Genomic DNA, 18,542 nt, shown 5'->3' with positions numbered 1-18,542 from the left:
ACAAACAAGCTAATACTCATTTCCAGTCAAACGTAGTCAAATGTATATGCTGCTTTTCTCCAGGCCTCAAATCTGTATGCATATACTAGCATTTACTTAATGCTGCAGTTCATAACCTCACAATGTGGCTGTATCTACATGTGATCTCTGAAAGATGCTTACCCTTTCAGCAACACATACAGAAGCATCTACCTGGCTTAGAACTTTTAGCTCCAGCTCCAGCATTCAGGCTTTCTTGAGTGACATGGTGTCACCACTCTGAACCAGAATCTTGGCACTCATCATGCCTTATGGATATAAAAAATAGCCAGCGTGTAAATAGAAAAACAAAAAAGTTGAAGTCTAACTTGCATAAAACCATTGCATCAAGTGTAACTCATGTAAGAACACTGCATCAAGCACACAATCAACACAACATAATAAACCTCAATGGAGTACATAGAGATTTTGTAGCTATTACAGGCTACTTGTGTGTACATATACTTTCTACACAGTGATATATATGATATTGAACAGTTCTGCTCTAAGTTTGCAGATTTACACAACGGAAGAACTAACATTAGAGTATAACTATGAGTATTGTGGCTACTGTTAGCTTCTGTCCTTTTAGTTGAATTTTTGTTTTTTAAATATTAGAGGAAAAGCATCTGCTGTATGTTCAATCTTTCCCTTTATAAAACTGACAAATTAATTGCTACCTTGCAGTCTTACTGTTAGAAATCAAGAGGAAGAGAGAACAAGGAGAACATCCCATGAACTCCAAGCAGAGGGTATTCCGAACTGTGAGGAAAGGTATGGTCTTTCTTAAGTGTTCTGTCAAACTAATAATAAAACAAACCCAAACCACGCTAAATAATTGGATCACCCAACATACGCAATAAACTACTATTGTCCATTTGTCATTTAAGCTGAATTTGCAAGTCACCTGTCTTGCCCCCCTAAAGAGCCAGATCTGATCTATAATCTTTAACCTTGTTTATACGCGGTGTATAAACAAATCCCAACTTTCACAGTACAACAATAAAAAAAGCATAGTAATTACAGACTCCTTTTTTTTTTTCTGAAATATTTTTAAATATATCCTTTTCCCACCCAGCAAATACATACCGAAGCTAACTGGTAGCACTCAGCCTTAAAAAAGGAATAAATGCCAAGGGGACCTCAGATCCTCTTGAGAATCAGGCAATTGTCTCTTAAGAGTTAGGCAAACAGACAGAAGCCCCTGTGAAGTTGTAATAGACCATGTCTTTTATGGTATTTGGATTGTTACTTCTTCTTAAATATTTTCATTCAATTTTAAACAATGATTCCACAAGAACTATTAGGAATTAAAAAAAGCTTAATTGTTGCTGAGGGACTTCTTTACTGCAATTACTTAGAGCAGTAAAGTGCAATTTCTGCAAAGTACAGGCAATCATCTGCATCTGAGTTTTTGAGAGAAAAAAGCATCTTATAAATATATTTACTAGAGTTTACACTTAGGTAGCTGCAGTGCAGAATTCAGAGGCACATGAACCTTGCATTTTTGTTCCATTGTGATGGCAGATGCCTCCTACCAGATGAAAAGAGTTGAAGTAACAATCACTCATTTCTCCTTTCTTGCCCTCCTCTCCTCCTTCCTCCAGCCCTGCTCCTACTCTTGAAGAAGTAAATGCCTGGGCTCAATCATTTGACAAGTTGATGTTTACGCCAGCCGGCCGAAATGCTTTTCGTGAATTTCTACGAACAGAATTCAGTGAAGAAAACATGCTTTTCTGGATGGCCTGCGAGGAACTGAAACAAGAGTCCAACAAAAGTGTCATTGAAGAAAAAGCAAGACTAATTTATGAAGATTACATTTCTATCCTTTCTCCAAAAGAGGTATATTACTTTCCCCAATACATTCTTTGATGCTGCTTTGCACAGTTACTGAGCATGTGTTTAAAGCCACAAAAATACCCAGGGATAGCTTTTCTTTCCCCGTGCTCCCACATTTCAGTGCTAACAAGGAGAGATCTAGGGCTAAAAGGCAAACCCATTGTTGAGGTGAGATAGTCAGTACTGCTTTCACTGGCTGTAAGAAAACTCTTCCTATGCTACCTTGATATGCTGATGTGAAGGCTTTAGTTTGAGGCATAACTAGCATACAGATGAAGATTTTATCCTTAATTTAAATTTTGTTTGTTGGACAAATCAGTGTGGATTCTTTTGGTATGTGTCTGTGTGTGTGTAGATTGGGTCTACTAGGAAAGTGTTGCTTGCACAGCACAAAAAAAAGTGTTGCTTGCACAGCACAAACTGCTCTTGTGCAATATGTGCAACTTGCACGATTGCAAAGCACAAAGAGCAGCTGACAAAATACGGCACAGAACAAAGCCACCGGCTTCTTGAAATTTCAAACCTACTTGTCTGTTTGCTGCTAACAAGCATGTCAAATTTCAAAGACATCTCGTGTCAGCTTGAATATAGTCCTAGAAATAGGCTGGAATTTTAAACCTTTCTATATCCCTACAAAATTCATACACTTCATTATTTGTGGTGGAAACTGTACATATAAATATAATGTTTAAATCCAGACAGTGCTTTCCAGTAATGTTAACATCTTTCTACCTCCTAGTACTTGCAGGAAAAAAAAAGTACAGCATAAAAGCAATGCCTGGAATCATTATGTAACTATAGTTTCAGTCCACATCAATTCATTCTGCTTTTTAACATAGGAATTTGATTAAGCAACAGCTTCCCAGGTTACAGTTTCCGTCTGCGTCATCCTGCTTACTCCAAATTCAGTCTCTTTCCAACAGTGCTACTTCCCGAGGAAACAAACTGTCACAAAACATTACAGAGCCTCTCTACTACAGAGCAGGATGTTGGTCTGGGAATGGCCTACCAGTCTCTCAGGTTTTAGTAACAACGGGATTTCAAGCAGTGTTATTCAAAGTAAAGTTGCTCCAGTGAGAAAGTTTCTCTAACCACATACTCAGCAGGTTACTACTGCCAAATTTCAGCATTTTTTGTGTAAGTATATTTAACAGTCCTTAGACTCTGGAAGGACACCACCTGAACCTATTTAAAATGCTTTCTTTTTCAAGCCAATAGAACAGCAACAAACAAACAAACAAAAAAAAAAAGAAAAATCAGCTACTGTACACCACTATTATTTACATGACTTTTTATTTTAATATGCAGGTCAGTCTGGACTCCAGAGTAAGGGAAGTTATTAACCGAAATATGCTGGAACCCTCACAACACACCTTCGATGACGCACAGCTTCAAATTTATACCTTAATGCACAGAGACTCCTACCCACGGTTTATGAACTCTGCTATTTATAAGGACTTGCTTCGGTCCTTATCTGAAAAATCCATCGAAGCGTAGGATTTTTTTCTTAAATGTATTTATTTTAAAACAAATGGGACTCTGGGCTATACCAAACAGGGAATTTAGTATTGATCGGATATTTACCTGAAAATAACTCAGGCAAGTTTTACTACAGACTGAATGTTTGAAACCCACACAGGGCTCTGACACAATCAGCTAACTGCAGTTTCTGATCAAATCAAGTATTACTTTGCAAAAGAGAATGAAGAGAAGATGTTAACATTAAAAAAAAAAGAACCCGGTATTTTTACAATGCAGCATGCAACTCACAGACAGATCTCTTATAATGTATATCTGAAGTACAAATGCCAACTGAGCATGAAAACTAATTTTTAAGTGGAGTGCCAGAATTTTCTTGAAAGCCAAATCAGTTGCCCTCATCCTCCCTGTGACCAAAGTAAAAACAGTTGTACTGGCAAAATCTGGGTTACACTAAACTGAGTTTCACAACCTATATGAATCATGCCTGGCACGGGTACACTCCACTTCTCTTGGTACATTTAAGGTGCATACAATGTGATAATGGAAATCAGTATGGCAATCTCAAGTTTATGGAAGCTAATGGTTGAAATAATGATGCCTATAAAACCTTTTGCTGAAAAAAAATGTTATTTTATTACTAGAGTCTGCTGGAAGCATTTTTAAGTTCATATTGTTCATGTTTATAAAGTTAAATTATTTAATTAAGAGGAAGAAGAGTCTGGGCATTTAAATTCTCAAATAAAGCACAATTCTCACATATTTATCTTCCTTCTGTAGGGATGTAAAAAGCATTTCACTATTTGTTCTTGAAAGGATGGTGGTATCAATCATCTTGGTTTTGTACATATTAAATTGTCCTGTTAGCTGACAGAGCTTCTATGGTTTATATAACAGATACTTGTACATTGAGAAGAGAAGGAAGCTGGCACTATCCTGTTCCACAGCACTATTTCAGACTGTCCAAAAGAAAAGCAACATCTCCATCCGCTAATAAACTCCATTCATTACAGTACCCCCAAAGCATTGCAGTTGATTTCCAATCCTATCTCAAAACTAGTAATCACAGGAAGCACTAGGAAGAAAGTAAGCTGAATCTGCATAATCTGTTTGAAGATCTGTTATTCTCGTAAATTCTTTATTTTAAATTACAAGATCCACTACAATTCCACTATATTAAACTTTGGAGCTTACAGTGGACTTCCATTAAACTGTAGTTTTACCCACACATTTATTTAAATAAACCAAATTGGGCAAATTCTAGAATTTGGGCAATTTGGTTCTAGAACCAAATAAGGCAGAATTTAGGAGATCAATTTGTTTCCTTAATACACTAGGCAGGAGACATGATCTCCCCTTAGTGCATTTGCAGTATCAGACAAATAGTAAGGAGCTTTTTAATTGCATAGCACCACAGGAGAAGATCTGATACAAGCTGAGTTAACAACAGCTAGGAACTGGTTTCTATCATCTTCCAAAACCAAGACAGTATTCAACACGCCATTTAAAAATACAGAGAAAAATAACATACCCCGAGAGACAGCAATACAAAATACTTTTGCCCTCTGTAGGGCAACACTGGTTGACTGAGTTGAGAGGAATTCCTTCTGTATACTGCTACTGAAGACATGAAGACATCATATCACAGAATCATAGAACGGTTGGAAGGGACCTTAAAGGTCACCTTGTTCGAACCCCCTGCCATGGGCAGGGATGCCACCCACTAGATCAGGTTGGCCAGGGCCTTGTTATGGTCCAGTTAAGGATTGCCACTGCTTAATGTATCGACATTGGTCATCTCAACTGACTTTGTAGAAGATACACCCCCAAAGCACTAACAGTACAATCTCGGTTTATGGAAAATATTACATGACAGGCAGTAACTTCAACAAAAGATCAAACAAGACCTGTTGGTAAGGCAGCATTCATGGGAGCTTGCAGTCAAACTGAGGATGCCATAGCTGCTCTTTTAATCAGGTCGGGTGAGCCTGCTCTGAACTGACAAAGTAAGTTTAACTAGGTCAAATTCTGTTTGCTGGAAAGATCAGACACACACATCAAAAAAAGTTCAAAGTGTTATCATTTCATGAGATGGATGATATAGTTTCTTTTAAGTTATCTCTCTTCCCTGCAAAGATACCTCATTAAGAGCTGGAAGACAGACTGAACACTCGTGCTTTACAGCAGACAATATATTCTATTGTCCTGAAAGATGCACTGAAATTAAAGGGGAGACAAAACTATATTGGTTCGGGCAGTTCTACGGCTAACATCAGACCATTAAAAGAAAAAGTAGTGATTTCTAAACTTACTTTCCATGTGCCATAATGTCTAACCAATTAAAATTACCTAGTTTTCATGTTACTTCTGCATTACAACATGTGGATGTTTGCAATGCCCATCCTTCCTTAAAGATCTTCAACATCTATCCTTTGTTTTAGATTTGAGCTTACACTCAACACCAGTGGCAGAATGCTGGTCCCTACCAGAATGCTGGTATCCTGATGAGAGGACCTCTTAAAAAATACACAACCCCTCCACTAACCACATTATTCTGAGGGTTTTTAATGTTGGATTTAATTGAAGGGAAAAAAAAAAAAAAAAGACCAAAGCAAAAACCCACCCACAGAAGACAGGTTTTTAACTATATTTCATTAGCATGTACTTGCTAATTACATGTCAACTTTTCTCAGGGCAAATGTGAATTACATTGAAATGTTACAATGGAGATGCTGTTACACGAATTGGAGGAGAAAACAATGATATTGACACAAGATATTATTTATAATTCATAAAGTAAAAAAGTACCACAAAGTCGATTTATCCTAGCTTGAAAATAAGCATGGCTGGCTTGCCTTGGTATTTACCTAACCGCAGGATATCATTAAGCTGTAACAACTTTACAGTCCACTGCTATTTTCTTCAATGTCTGCTCTTTACAAACCAGTAGCTCCCACCGAACACGCATACTGTTAAAGACTGCTCTTTCCATGAGCCTGCTAAGTAGTATTAAAATTGTATGGGCTCCTTCAGCCAACATATTGTGCTTTGCACTGACCTTTACATTCCAAAGTAATTAGCACAATACAAATGAAAAAAAAAAATACAGCCCAAAACATTCTGCTATATATATGACTGATCACAAAAACATCATGCATTCTTCCTGATTAAAAAGAATAGCTGAAACAGAGAAAGTGATCAGTGATCATCTCAATGTCATTTTTAAACGAGTTTGCTCTAAACAGTACTTGAGAACACACACAAGTATTCTGCCATAAATGGTATCAGTACCATATTAATGACAATAATAAAAGATTTTCTATACTAATCCCACATTTTCTATACTAATCCCAAAGCTTTATAAATGTTTGTTTTTTGTTTTTTGTTTTTTTTTTTTTAAAAAAAAAGTCAAGACTAGCGATGATCTACCAAAACAGAAGACACATCAAAACGATGGTCAGGACAAAATAATTTTAAACCCCAACATTCTCCTGTGCATGTTAACAGAATTATGTATGAGGAAAAGCCATCCAGCTAAGGATCCAGAAGCCAGAAGTGTTTTCTGAGCAGCGGGAACCTAAAGCCTTTCAAACAAAAACATGAAGACGGCACTTCTAAAATACCTTTTCTCACTCCACCTTTAAGAGGAATAAGCCTGGGAGAACTGAAGCACCTGTTGCACAGATGTGCATCCAAAGCTCACTGCTGAGCACCTTCCTTTTCGGACTCAGGTAAACAAAATGAAGCATGAAGAGATTTTAGGCACCTATGGTTTCTTTTGGATCTACTTCTTGGACTTCACCCTTCTCCTACAAGAAAGAAACTGTCCTCTTTACTGCAAAGACCAACAGTGAGGGGTGAAGCTGCTACCACGGCTGCAAGGTAACGTTAGATGAAAAAAATGTTTTATTTGAACTCCTGCTGGATACACCTACAACAAAGAAAGCAGTATAGCAGTTCTAGCTCTTTTAATAAAGTCCAGATGTAATTTGGTAAGTACAGAAAAACAATTACCATACTTTCCTCAAATAGGGATTTTCTTACATGTCACAGATGTGCATAAAGATTAAAGGACAAGCAGCACGAGGAAGCTTATGCAAACCAACTTGTGCCTGTCCTTTATATATGCTTTGAACAGCAACGGAAATTTAGGTCTTCTTGTCATCCAATCTGCAATCCTTTTTAACATAATTTTTTGGATTTGTTCCTTTAGAAATGCACCCAAACAAAGCACTGATATTAAATAGCTGCAATTAGTTAGCTGCTTAAACAAATGAAAAAAAAATCAATTATGCATCTAAATAATTCCTAAGAAGCATTCTTGCCAAAGGACCTACACATAGGCTGAAAATAAACCCATTCTGCTAATAGAAAAATAAATGTTTTCCAGATTAAGGCTGTGTTATCAAATAAGTTCAATTAAACATGTTTTTATACAAAATTATGGAAGAAATTTTGAAATGCTGAACAATGTTCTGCCTAAAAGTGTTTAGATCCATAACTAAACTTCGTTTTAAGCATTTTTCCTCTGAACAGAAAAGCCACTTTTTCTTCCTTGAACGAACTGACTGAAAAAGTTTGCTCTATGAAGTATTTACCAAACACTTCTTGTCCCGCAAAGCTCACGTTATTTCAAACTCCTGTTAAGACTGCTTCCATCATGCAAAAAACACCCCCCAAAATTTGTGTGTCTCCTTTACAGTCAATGAATTTATTCTCCAGGGACTGCACATACTCTCCCTACCCTTCCCCACAAGTTCTGTGTACACTGTCAGGATGGACCTCCTCAGCCCCAGGCTTTGATAAATTAGATAACACAGACCTAGGTACAGGGTGAGATCTCCATCTCTTCTAAAGATGTTTTTGTGGAAAGTGAATCTGAAAGTACTTCTAACCATGTGCACCATTAAGAAGCAGGCTGTAGCAAACGGGTATTTCTATCATCCCACATATGGAAAAGGTCGTAGCTTTAAAAATTTATTCTTGCCTGCAGGTCTACGATTTACATCAGATATTCAACATCTCAAAACTCAGTTCATAAACAAAATTAATGCCATTCATATGACATGAATTTAATATTAATTTCCCGGCCATCTTATCTTGTCATGAATTGGTCAGCTTGGTGTCAGCAGGACAGTCCACAACAAAATGGCTTTGCTTATATGCAACATCTAAAGCAAAGTTGGTTTTCAAGCACAATAAGGAAAAGTGAACAACCAAATCAGATTTCACTGACTATTTTAAGATATTCCTAGAAATAATACCTACTGATGGCATCTAAAATACATGCTTTGGGCAATAAAATAAATTGCATTGATCAAAGCTGGTTGCATAAACAAGCTTAACCAATCATCACAAAAGAGGTTATCACATCCATTAATAAAGCTCCAAAACCCACGACCAGAAATTTAGTCCAAGTTCAGAACTGGTATGTACACACCAGAGATTTAGTTAGCAAGCAGGTTCAACATAATTAAATTCAGTCAGATACCTTGACTCTTTGCAAAATTAGTGAATACAGCAGCAAGAAGCAAATTCCAGTCTTACAACCGAGCAAATGTGGAGAGGCAAAATACGTATCAGAAGAAGGTGTATGTTCCAGAATGTAATATATATATATAATATATATATTATATAATATATATACACACACACACATACAGTAAGTACATCATTCACATAGGAAAAAAAAAAACAAACCCATTACCAAAATATTTAATTGGTAAAATTTTAATGTCAACTTACTTATAAAAATGAAAAAATATTTTAACATTCACCATACAATTGAGCAACCTGGCCCTACCGACTATTAGCTATAGGAAGGCATTTAAGGAAATGATGGTTGTGTCAAAACAAAGGCTAACTTCAGGCATGTATGCTGCTTTGAAAAAAAAAGAAAAAAAGAAAAAAAGAAAAAAGAAAAGAAAAACAACTCATTTGCAGGAAGCTAGATGCTTAGCCTAGTTTTTAAAGCTAATTACAAAATCCACTTTCATACTGGTCCAGATGTCTTGACAATTTCTTCTTCTAACAGAACTGTCAAAAGAAAAGAAACTTTATAAGGTCTTCATACAGCTTATTTCTAAATCCTTGCAAGAAGAAACAGTAATATGACTGTTACATATCCATAGTTAGGATATGGAAATTACTCGTTAAAGCATTTGCTTATATAATACAAACATTCCTTCACTCAAGCATTTTATACAGAGACTTCCATAGCTGCCACCTTGCAAAGGGTTCTAAGGACAAATGCACTTTTTCTACATGACGCATCAAACAACTTCTAAGGTTCATAAATTATTTAGGTATCTCGGAGCACAGATTTGAACTGTATTCAGTAATAAGATGCATAAAAGATGCATAAAAGATTTTTTTAAGCCGTAATCTTAATGTATGATGTGTGAAATGGTTCTGCAGAGCTGCAGCATTCTTAATATAGAAGACTAACAAAATGAAGATGCCTTGCTTCATATTGCATGCTAATGTTAGTAATAGAAGAAGAAATAATACAATATTGTTTAGTATGTTACATTTGCGATGTACTGTTCCGAGGCTGCGCTTGGAAGATACAAAATATATGTGCAAGGGTAACATGAGAATGCACCAATTCATGATGAGGAGTAAGGAGGATTAAAAGAATGCTCAATTTGCAAGACATCTAGATAACTGGGGCTTCTTGGACTCTGGGAACTGGGTCAAACCAACCTTGCGGTTTGGACTGAGACCAAGGGCTCAGAGAGCATGCGTGAAAAGGAAGGGTTAAAAAGTTCAACTCTGATGAAGACATCTTACTTCATCCCGACGACCACCCGGACGACCACCAGAGAGTGATACGCAAGCGCAGAAGGACTGATAAGATAATTAGCATACGAAGCGAGGCTAGGTGGAGCTAGGAAATGAATATGCATAGATGAGTTGTGAAACCTAATGCATATGTAGTATCTTAGGAGATAAAAGAGAACTAAGAAAACAAATCAGACGAAGTTAGATTTGGGCAGGCATGCCCCTAACTTCCGGCGCCTAATAAAGCACCTTCATATAATCACTTTGTGGATTATGTGTCTTCATGAACGCTAACATTTTGGCGACCCAGATGGGACCTTGCGGGCACTGCTGAGGCGGCTCGCGAACTGATCACGCTCCAGCCGGCACCGAGGAGTTTCTCGGGGAGCCATCGGCCGCGACCGACCCCCGCTGCTCACAACGTACCTCTGAAAGGGTAAGAAAAAGGTGCTTTCTGGTAATCGGTACCGATCTGGTCTGGGAGCCTGCCGGTCAGACGCGGCGAAAGCCACGCACGGTTGGGCTAGGGAATTCCCGTGGTAAGCCTAGGCGCCGTCCGTCAGACAGTCGCGAAAGCGCTGCAGGTTCGGCATCAGTGGTCTGGTTTCGCTGCAGGCTCAGCATCTGGTTCGGTTCGGTAAAAGCTATAGCTGATAATGGAAAAACTTAAAAGTATTCTGGGCGGTAATGCTTCGGTACTGCGATCCTCCCCTTTGGGCTGTTTACTAGCACACTGGAAGGAGGGGTGTTTCGGGCAGGAGTTACGAAAGGGTAAACTGGTTGATTACTGTAATGTTTGGTGGCCACAGTATGAACTAGAAGATCAAGAGAGTTGGCCAGAAAACAGAACCTTACAGTACAATACTATCTTACAATTAATGTTATTTTGTGAGCGAGAGTGCAAGGGGCCTCTCTGTGTGATTGCGTGATTGTGTTGTGAGTGAGACGCAGCATCGCTGCGAAGCAAGTGCGGAGTTCCGATCCGCGGTTCCATATTCTCCGCGAGGGGAGCGGCCGGAGATGAACGAAGCGCATGACAGACCGAAAAGAAGTGCTGCTTTATCCAAATGTTGATTGGTGGTGCCCAATACACGGGCCCGGCGGTGCATCTTGCAATCCTATTTCGTTCTTAAATGTTTTGAGTGTGACAAGGAGGAAGGTGGGAGCATTATCTAAGTAACAGTTTAGAAGTTTCAGTATATTTGCGGTGGTGTTTGGTCGGTTTCCCAAGTATCGGGGGAAGGGGGCTGACTGATTATCAAAGCGGTAGAATGGAGGGCCACTTCTTTGGTGGTTCGGGCCTGAGCCCTGGGAATTTGGTAAGAAGGGGGAGTGGGGGGGGGCGCGGAAAGCGAGAGGATTTCCACTAAGTATTGCAATCAATTGTGGCCACTATATAAACTAAATGGCCACTCTATGGGTCAATCGACTATAACAGTGTCTTGCAATTAATGTTGTTTTTGAGGAGAGAAGGAAAATAGGATGAAATGTTGTATACTGATATGTTGTTTCAGCATCTTGGAGGGAAAAGGTATGGAATTAAGTTGGTCCCTGACTGAGCCTTTGGTGTTGGCATTAGAAAAGTACAGGCTGGCGGAAGATAAAGGAAGTGTTAAAAGGGTTGTTGAAGGTGTTAAAGGCTGTGTGGCATGTAGTATTTAACAGAGCTGTTTGAAGTTGAATGAGCAGGGGAAGAGGATGTAGGAATGTTAATAGTTCCGCCTCAACCCGAGGCTGAGATCTCAAAATCGCGGTGTGAGCCCTCTGGGGCAGGGGGACCGTGATGGGTCCGGGAGAGAGTTGTCATGGAAACAGAAAAGCAGCTAACTCTTGAAACAACCTGAGTTCATATGTGAGCTCAGATTGCCAATGGGACCGCTCAGGGAACTTTCAACCATTGCATTCCCCAGACCGACCCCCCCCCCCCCCCCCCCCCCCCCCCCCCCCACCCGAGACCCTTACCACCCCGGAAATTATGTAAATACCAAAATCTGGTTAAATTGGGAATTGAGAATCTGTTCCAACAAGGTCCAAAAGAAAACCCTATGGAATTTTTGAATTTTTGGACCAACTTTGAAATGCAATGGAAAAAAAAAAAAAAAAAAAAAGACAGAAAATTTGGACCTGGCTTCAGAAAACAAACAGAGGCAATTGGCTAGCCTCTTTCTAGGGCAATCGGCCCCTGATATCAGAAAGAATTTGTCTTAGGCTGCAGGATAAACTTACAACAGTCAGAAATGACGGGGACCTGGGGCATCTACCCTAGCAGGTCCACTAGTTGAAATAAAGCTAGGAAACGAAGAGAGAGGCTTGAATTTTTTTGTTGTTGTTGGTTACAGGAGCTTCTTTCTCTGTGTTAATTAGTCTGTAAATGTAATAGGAGCAACATATTCAGTGTTAAATAGTTTAAAAGGACGATTTGGAACTAAGACAACTACAATAATTGGAGCCACAGGGAAGGAGGAGGAACGGCCATTCTTACAACCCCTTGATTTGCGTTTTGGGGGTAAGGAACTAACCCATGAATTCTTGTATGTACCAGAATGCCCGATTCCACTCTTGGGACGGGATCTATTAGCTAAATTAGATGCAACAATAACCTTTGAGGATGGAGAATTAATAATGAAGGTACCTGAGTCCAAAGTAGGACAAATCCTAATGATCAAAGATAAACCCTTTGTTAATATTCCAAGAGAAGTAGAAAATGCAGTTATACCAACAGTATGGGAAACAGATATACCAGGGAAGTCGAAACTGGCACAACCGGTAAAGGTGGAATTAAAGGAAGGAGCCAAACCTGTTCGAATCAAACAATATCCACTTAAGATAGAAGCTAGGCAGGGGACAGTGAAAATTATTGACAAATTTCTCAAACATCAGATTCTGGAAGAATGTAAATCGGAATACAATACTCCAATTTTTCCAGTAAGGAAGCCGAATGGTGAGTATAGATTGGTACAAGATCTTAGAGCAATAAATGAAATAACAAAGGACATTCACCCGGTAGTGGCTAATCCTTACACATTGTTAACATCTGTGAGAGAGATATATAAATGGTTTACTGTGATAGATTTAAAGGATGCCTTCTTTTGCATACCTCTTGATAAAGATAGTAGAAAATTATTTGCCTTCAAATGGGAAAACATATTGAAGTTTTTGTACCACATATGGTAACAACTGTTTTAGAACAAAAGGGGGGCCACTGGCTATCACCCAGCCGAATGATGAAATATCAGGCAATACTAACTGAACAAGATGACGTAACCTTGAAAACAACTAACCTGTTAAATTCAGCAGTATTTCTAGGAACTGTTCCAGAAGAAGGACCGTTGGAACACAATTGTGCGGAAATAATCGAACATACCCATGCCAGCCGCGAGGATTTGAAGGATGTACCCCTTGAAAGGTATGACTGGGAACCTTTTACTGATGGTAGTAGTTTTGCGGAGAATGGAACACGATATGCAGGGTATGCAGTAACAACCCTGAAGACAGTAATCAAAGCAAAACCTTTACCACCTGAAACATCAGCACAGCGAGCGGAACTGATAGCCCTACCTCGAGCACTGGAACTGAGTAAAGGGAAGATGGTAAATATTTGGACAGATTCAAAGTATGCTTTTGGAGTAGTCCATGTTCATGGAGCATTATGGAAAGAAAGAGGGCTGTTGTCCTCACAAGGAGCCAATATAAGCTATCAAGAGGAGGTGTTAAATTTGATAAATGCGGTGCAAAAACCAAAACAAGTGGCTATTATGCACTGTAAAGCTCATCAAGGAGGAACCTTGAAAATATCAGAAGGGAATCGGCTGGCAGATCGAGCAGCTCGACAAATTGCTCGGGAGGTGTGGAATGTAATGGCTTTGGTACCACTCAAGGTAGGCCCCACTTGTCTTAATCTTCCCAAGGAACCAAGATATTCACCAGAGGATGAGAAATTAGCAAATCTCCTAAAGGCCCGAAAGAACTCTGATGGACGGTATGTAACTGCTATGGGCCAGGTAGTAATACCCCCCTTGGTGATGCGAGAAATACTTCAGACAAGACATAATGAGTGTCACTGGGGTGCAGAGGCAATGGTAACATTTTAAAATGTAGCATTATCTCTACACATATGTTAACAATGGCAAAATCAGTAATGTCAAAGTGTGAGATTTGTCTGAAAAATAATCCAGTAGCAAGAAAACATGCTGAAATGGGAAGAGTTAGAGTAGGAATAGAACCAGGAGATTACTGGCAAGTTGATTTTGTAGAGTTACCTAGGACTAGGGGATGTAGGTATTTGTTAGTAGGGGTTGACACCTTTTTCAGATGGCCAGAAGCCCTTCCCTGTCGCACCAATCAAGCTAAAGAGACAGTAAAATGGTTACTGCGGGAAACCATTCCGAGGTTTGGGGTACCATTAGGAATATCCTCGGATAGGGGGCCGCACTTTGTTTCATCTGTGGTTAAAGACGTAAGTCGGCTATTAGGAATTTCTTGGAATTTACATACTGCATGGAGACCCCAATCTAGTGGACAGGTAGAAAGGATGAACCAAACTCTAAAGGGACAGATCAGTAAAATCTGCCAGGAAGCCAAAATACAATGGCCACAAGCTTTCCCTATAGCTTTACTGAGAATAAGGATAAAGCCAAGGAGTGGAATGTCAGTAAGCCCATATGAGATTACGTATGGAAAGCCTTATGAATCCCCAGAACCAAATCCTAATATGCATATAACAGGGAGCCAGGATGTTTATAATTATATATTGTCTCTTGGTAAAACTTTAGCTCAACTTCAAAGTGTTCTGGTGTGGAACCGACCGTTGGCACTGGAAAATCCTGTCCACGACATTCAGCCAGGTGACCAAGTGTACATTAAAAACCGGAATGAAGAACCCCTGAGAGAACGGTGGGCTGGACCTTATCAAGTATTATTGACTACTTTTAAAGGTAGAAGGGGTGGATGCTTGGATTCATTATACTCGGGTGAAAAAGGTTCCCGAATTTTGGTCAGTGCGAGCAATCGGAGATACAAAACTACAGATGAGGCGCGTATAACCATACAATGTTGGGGTTCTTAACAACAGTAACGATAACAGTAATTGTTTTGTGTAAATACCTTGTAATTGAGTTCCTAGAAATACCAGGAAAATATAAGAAAGAGGAAATATTCAAAGGAGAAAATGTTACTTTGGAATGTGGAATGCACAACGATAAACCAATAACAATTAGCTCTCTACAGGTGGTCTGGGGAAAAATAAATGACTCCGGACAGAGCCAGGAAATATACGTAGACACAACCAGGGACAATACTGGACTGAAGGCTGGATGGAAGGGGAAGGCATACGTAAGGCATACGTAAGGCATACGTAAAACCATAGAATTGGGCCAACAACTGAGAGGAGCTACCACCTGAACCCTGTTTAGTGTTACTATAGTCAACAAAGGAAACTACCAGTGCATGGTAACACATGAAAATAGCACAGATTACGGGATAAGAGAGATATTGGTATATACGAAATTGGATAAAGGAATATTGGTAGCCCACCAAAAAGGATCTAGAAGAAGAAGAGAGGGCCAGGCACCATGGACACAAGTGGTACAGATCCCACCTAGGCAACCATCAGAGAATTTACTGGTAGGATTGATTAAAGATTTTGCCATAATGAAAGGAACTGATAGAATTACTGCTTGTTTGCCCATCCCAAAAGCAACAGGGGACCCGCTTGAGTGGGGTATAATAACCTCCCCACTGCCCCAAGTAAAAGGAAATGAAACAATTCAATGTAAAGAAGTGAAAGTTTTAGAGAGGATAAATGGTACACAATACTATAGGAAACTGAGCCCCCTAACATCGAGGTCTGAATGTGAAAAGAAGAACTATCATTTCATAACGATAGGCAGATTTAAGAATGTGGGACAGTGTTATTACGACGAACTACGTGTAGTAGAAGGAGTTAGAGAAAAGATTGTTTGGGAATGTCAAGAGAAAAATAAGCCAAAAGGAATGAAAGGGTGGGATAGTGATTGGACAGTAAGTTTATTGCAGAAATTCCAGTATGGAGGGAATACATCATGGTGTATTAAATGGCAGGGGAAGCAGAATGGAACTGATCAGTTTTATACAGTAAGCCGGGTTGATAGTAGTGGTAGACAAGAGTCAACAAAGGTAGCTTGGTGGACTTGTGAGAAGAAATATACTTGCGACAGTAATAATGAAGATATCAAGCACTTACTTCCGGTATTGATAGCTCTTAGGGCAGGATGTGCTTGCCGAGGAATTAAGTACAATTTGGAAAGAAATAGCCAGGCTAGTCAAGTCGCAGTGGATTGTAGCTATAGTACCATAAAAAGTCCAGGACAATTTGTATGGGCAGCCAGTAATGGAACTTGGACTACACACCCGCCGATAGATGGGGAAGTAAAAGAAATAACTCTAGGACTCCCTCCCCACACTGCATCCAATATGGAAAAAGTCTCCTTTTAAGGGAAAGTTGGAAACCCTACAAATTAGTAGGGCAAAAAGAAGTTTAGAAGAAGGGGCAGATGAAGATATATGGCATGAACCCTCGGATGGAGTAAAATTCAGTTGGGCGTTAGAATCTCTGTTTGCACAGGTAGCTACTTATCGAAATAGGGAAATGATTTATAAACTTACAGGACAAGTGAGTAGGCACGAGAGCCACGAAAGAAGGCTTTAGAGACCTTAATATCCAACTACAATCTACAACTAAAATGGTGCTACAAAATCGATTGGCATTAGATACACTGTTATTAAAGGAACATGGAGTATGTGGATTTCTAAAAGATCATATTGATCATTGCTGCATCCACATTTCAAATGTGACTATTGATGTAGAACATGTCATAGAACAACTGGCTTGAGTGGAACAAGATGCAGAACAGGAAGAGAAAGATATGACAACAAGCTGGTTGGATAAAATTTTTAGTGGATGGAATATTAGTAATTGGGTTAAGTCCTTACTGGAGACAATAATTATATTGGTGATTGTAGGGGTACTAATTTGGTTAACATTTATAATGCTGAAAAGTCTGATTCTAAGGAAGACAACCTGGAACCGGACAGTGATGCAAACTATTGCTCGGTAAATGGAACCACATCCTCAATATCCTCCACCGGCATCTAACAACTTTGGATTTCAGAGAAAGAATCTGAGGAACCCAGGAGGTGAAATGGAATGAAAACCGAATAGACAAGATCAGTTTCAGATCAAGTGAACCCAACCAGAAGAGCGAATGTAACATAAAGCAGAAGTGGTGGACTTATGAAATGTTGTGACAATCCTAATCTTTGTAATTTCCTTGATTCTTAATGATGTAATTTTCCGTGGTTATATTATTGGTGAGCACTGAGTGTAAAATATTTTAGTTAGTTAGTGAAAGCATTTGCCCTCCTCGAAAGGAGTGAAATGCTTTCAAAGGGGGGAAATGTTAGTAATAGAAGAAGAAATAATACAATATTGTTTAGTATGTTACATTTGCGATGTACTGTTCCGAGGCTGCGCTTGGAAGATACAAAATATATGTGCAAGGGTAACATGAGAATGCACCAATTCATGATGAGGAGTAAGGAGGATTAAAAGAATGCTCAATTTGCAAGACATCTAGATAACTGGGGCTTCTTGGACTCTGGGAACTGGGTCAAACCAACCTTGCGGTTTGGACTGAGACCAAGGGCTCAGAGAGCATGCGTGAAAAGGAAGGGTTAAAAAGTTCAACTCTGATGAAGACATCTTACTTCATCCCGACGACCACCCGGACGACCACCAGAGAGTGATACGCAAGCGCAGAAGGACTGATAAGATAATTAGCATACGAAGCGAGGCTAGGTGGAGCTAGGAAATGAATATGCATAGATGAGTTGTGAAACCTAATGCATATGTAGTATCTTAGGAGATAAAAGAGAACTAAGAAAACAAATCAGACGAAGTTAGATTTGGGCAGGCATGCCCCTAACTTCCGGCGCCTAATAAAGCACCTTCATATAATCACTTTGTGGATTATGTGTCTTCATGAACGCTAACACTATCACATCTTAAGTACTGAATTTTAAAGGCTTTCATTCCAATAATATGTTTTTCCACTTTATTGGACTACCATTGTTCCTGAGAAGTTTGTTGATTTTGTTTTATAATCCCCATTCCCTGATCTTAAAAAAAAATTAAAGCAAATTATCACTGTCCTACTACACTTAACCTGACACAGAAATAAGGCAGCAGTCATCTCTTTTATCCCCGTTCTTTTCAGAGTAAAAAATAAAAGGAAAAAGCAACACAAGGTGTAAAAAGGTCTATTCCACCCATCAAACCAGAGATTAAAAATAGTAGGAATATCTTTGGGTGAAGAATGGGAAAACACAGTGACTAACTTGCCACTTCTCTGTATGGCAAAGCATAGTACCTAAATGTCACAAGGTCT

The 18,542-nt window shown here is 39.2% G+C and overlaps 3 protein-coding genes across 6 annotated transcripts in view; 2 read left to right on the top strand and 1 right to left on the bottom strand.

Annotated features, from left to right (window-relative positions):
- The window catches only part of RGS20 (regulator of G protein signaling 20), a 44,136-nt gene extending 34,848 nt beyond the window's left edge, over positions 1-9,288 (top strand). For both annotated transcript variants that reach the window (XM_083824817.1, XM_083824816.1), the window contains exons 3-5: positions 706-792; positions 1,626-1,860; positions 3,166-9,288. In XM_083824817.1, the coding sequence (XP_083680943.1) occupies positions 706-792; positions 1,626-1,860; positions 3,166-3,354 (511 nt within the window). In that variant the 3' untranslated portion in view covers positions 3,355-9,288. The remainder of the gene's footprint in view (positions 1-705; positions 793-1,625; positions 1,861-3,165) is intronic.
- The window catches only part of LOC310894565 (transcription elongation factor A protein 1), a 55,816-nt gene continuing 46,324 nt past the window's right edge, over positions 9,051-18,542 (bottom strand). For both annotated transcript variants that reach the window (XM_083824815.1, XM_083824813.1), the window contains one exon: positions 9,051-9,372. In XM_083824815.1, coding sequence (XP_083680941.1) covers positions 9,364-9,372 — 9 coding nt within the window. In that variant the 3' untranslated portion in view covers positions 9,051-9,363. The remainder of the gene's footprint in view (positions 9,373-18,542) is intronic.
- On the top strand, positions 9,379-18,115 carry LOC310894564 (uncharacterized protein). Of its 2 annotated transcripts, none has more exons than XR_014580010.1 (2): positions 9,379-10,555; positions 14,892-15,339. XR_014580010.1 is itself a non-coding variant. In XM_083824812.1 (2 exons), the coding sequence occupies exon 2, from the start codon at positions 15,565-15,567 to the stop codon at positions 16,588-16,590; it is 1,026 nt and encodes a 341-aa protein (XP_083680938.1). In that variant the 5' UTR covers positions 9,379-10,555; positions 15,346-15,564; the 3' UTR covers positions 16,591-18,115. The 2 variants fall into 2 exon arrangements, 1 of the variants encoding a protein (XP_083680938.1); XM_083824812.1 differs by lacking the exon at positions 14,892-15,339 and adding an exon at positions 15,346-18,115.

Source organism: Anser anser, assembly GCF_964211835.1.
Source record: "Anser anser genome assembly, chromosome: 2".
NCBI lineage: Eukaryota > Metazoa > Chordata > Aves > Anseriformes > Anatidae > Anser > Anser anser.
The sequence above is the reverse complement of the archived record's forward strand: the minus strand, read 5'-3'. Positions and strand labels throughout refer to the sequence as shown.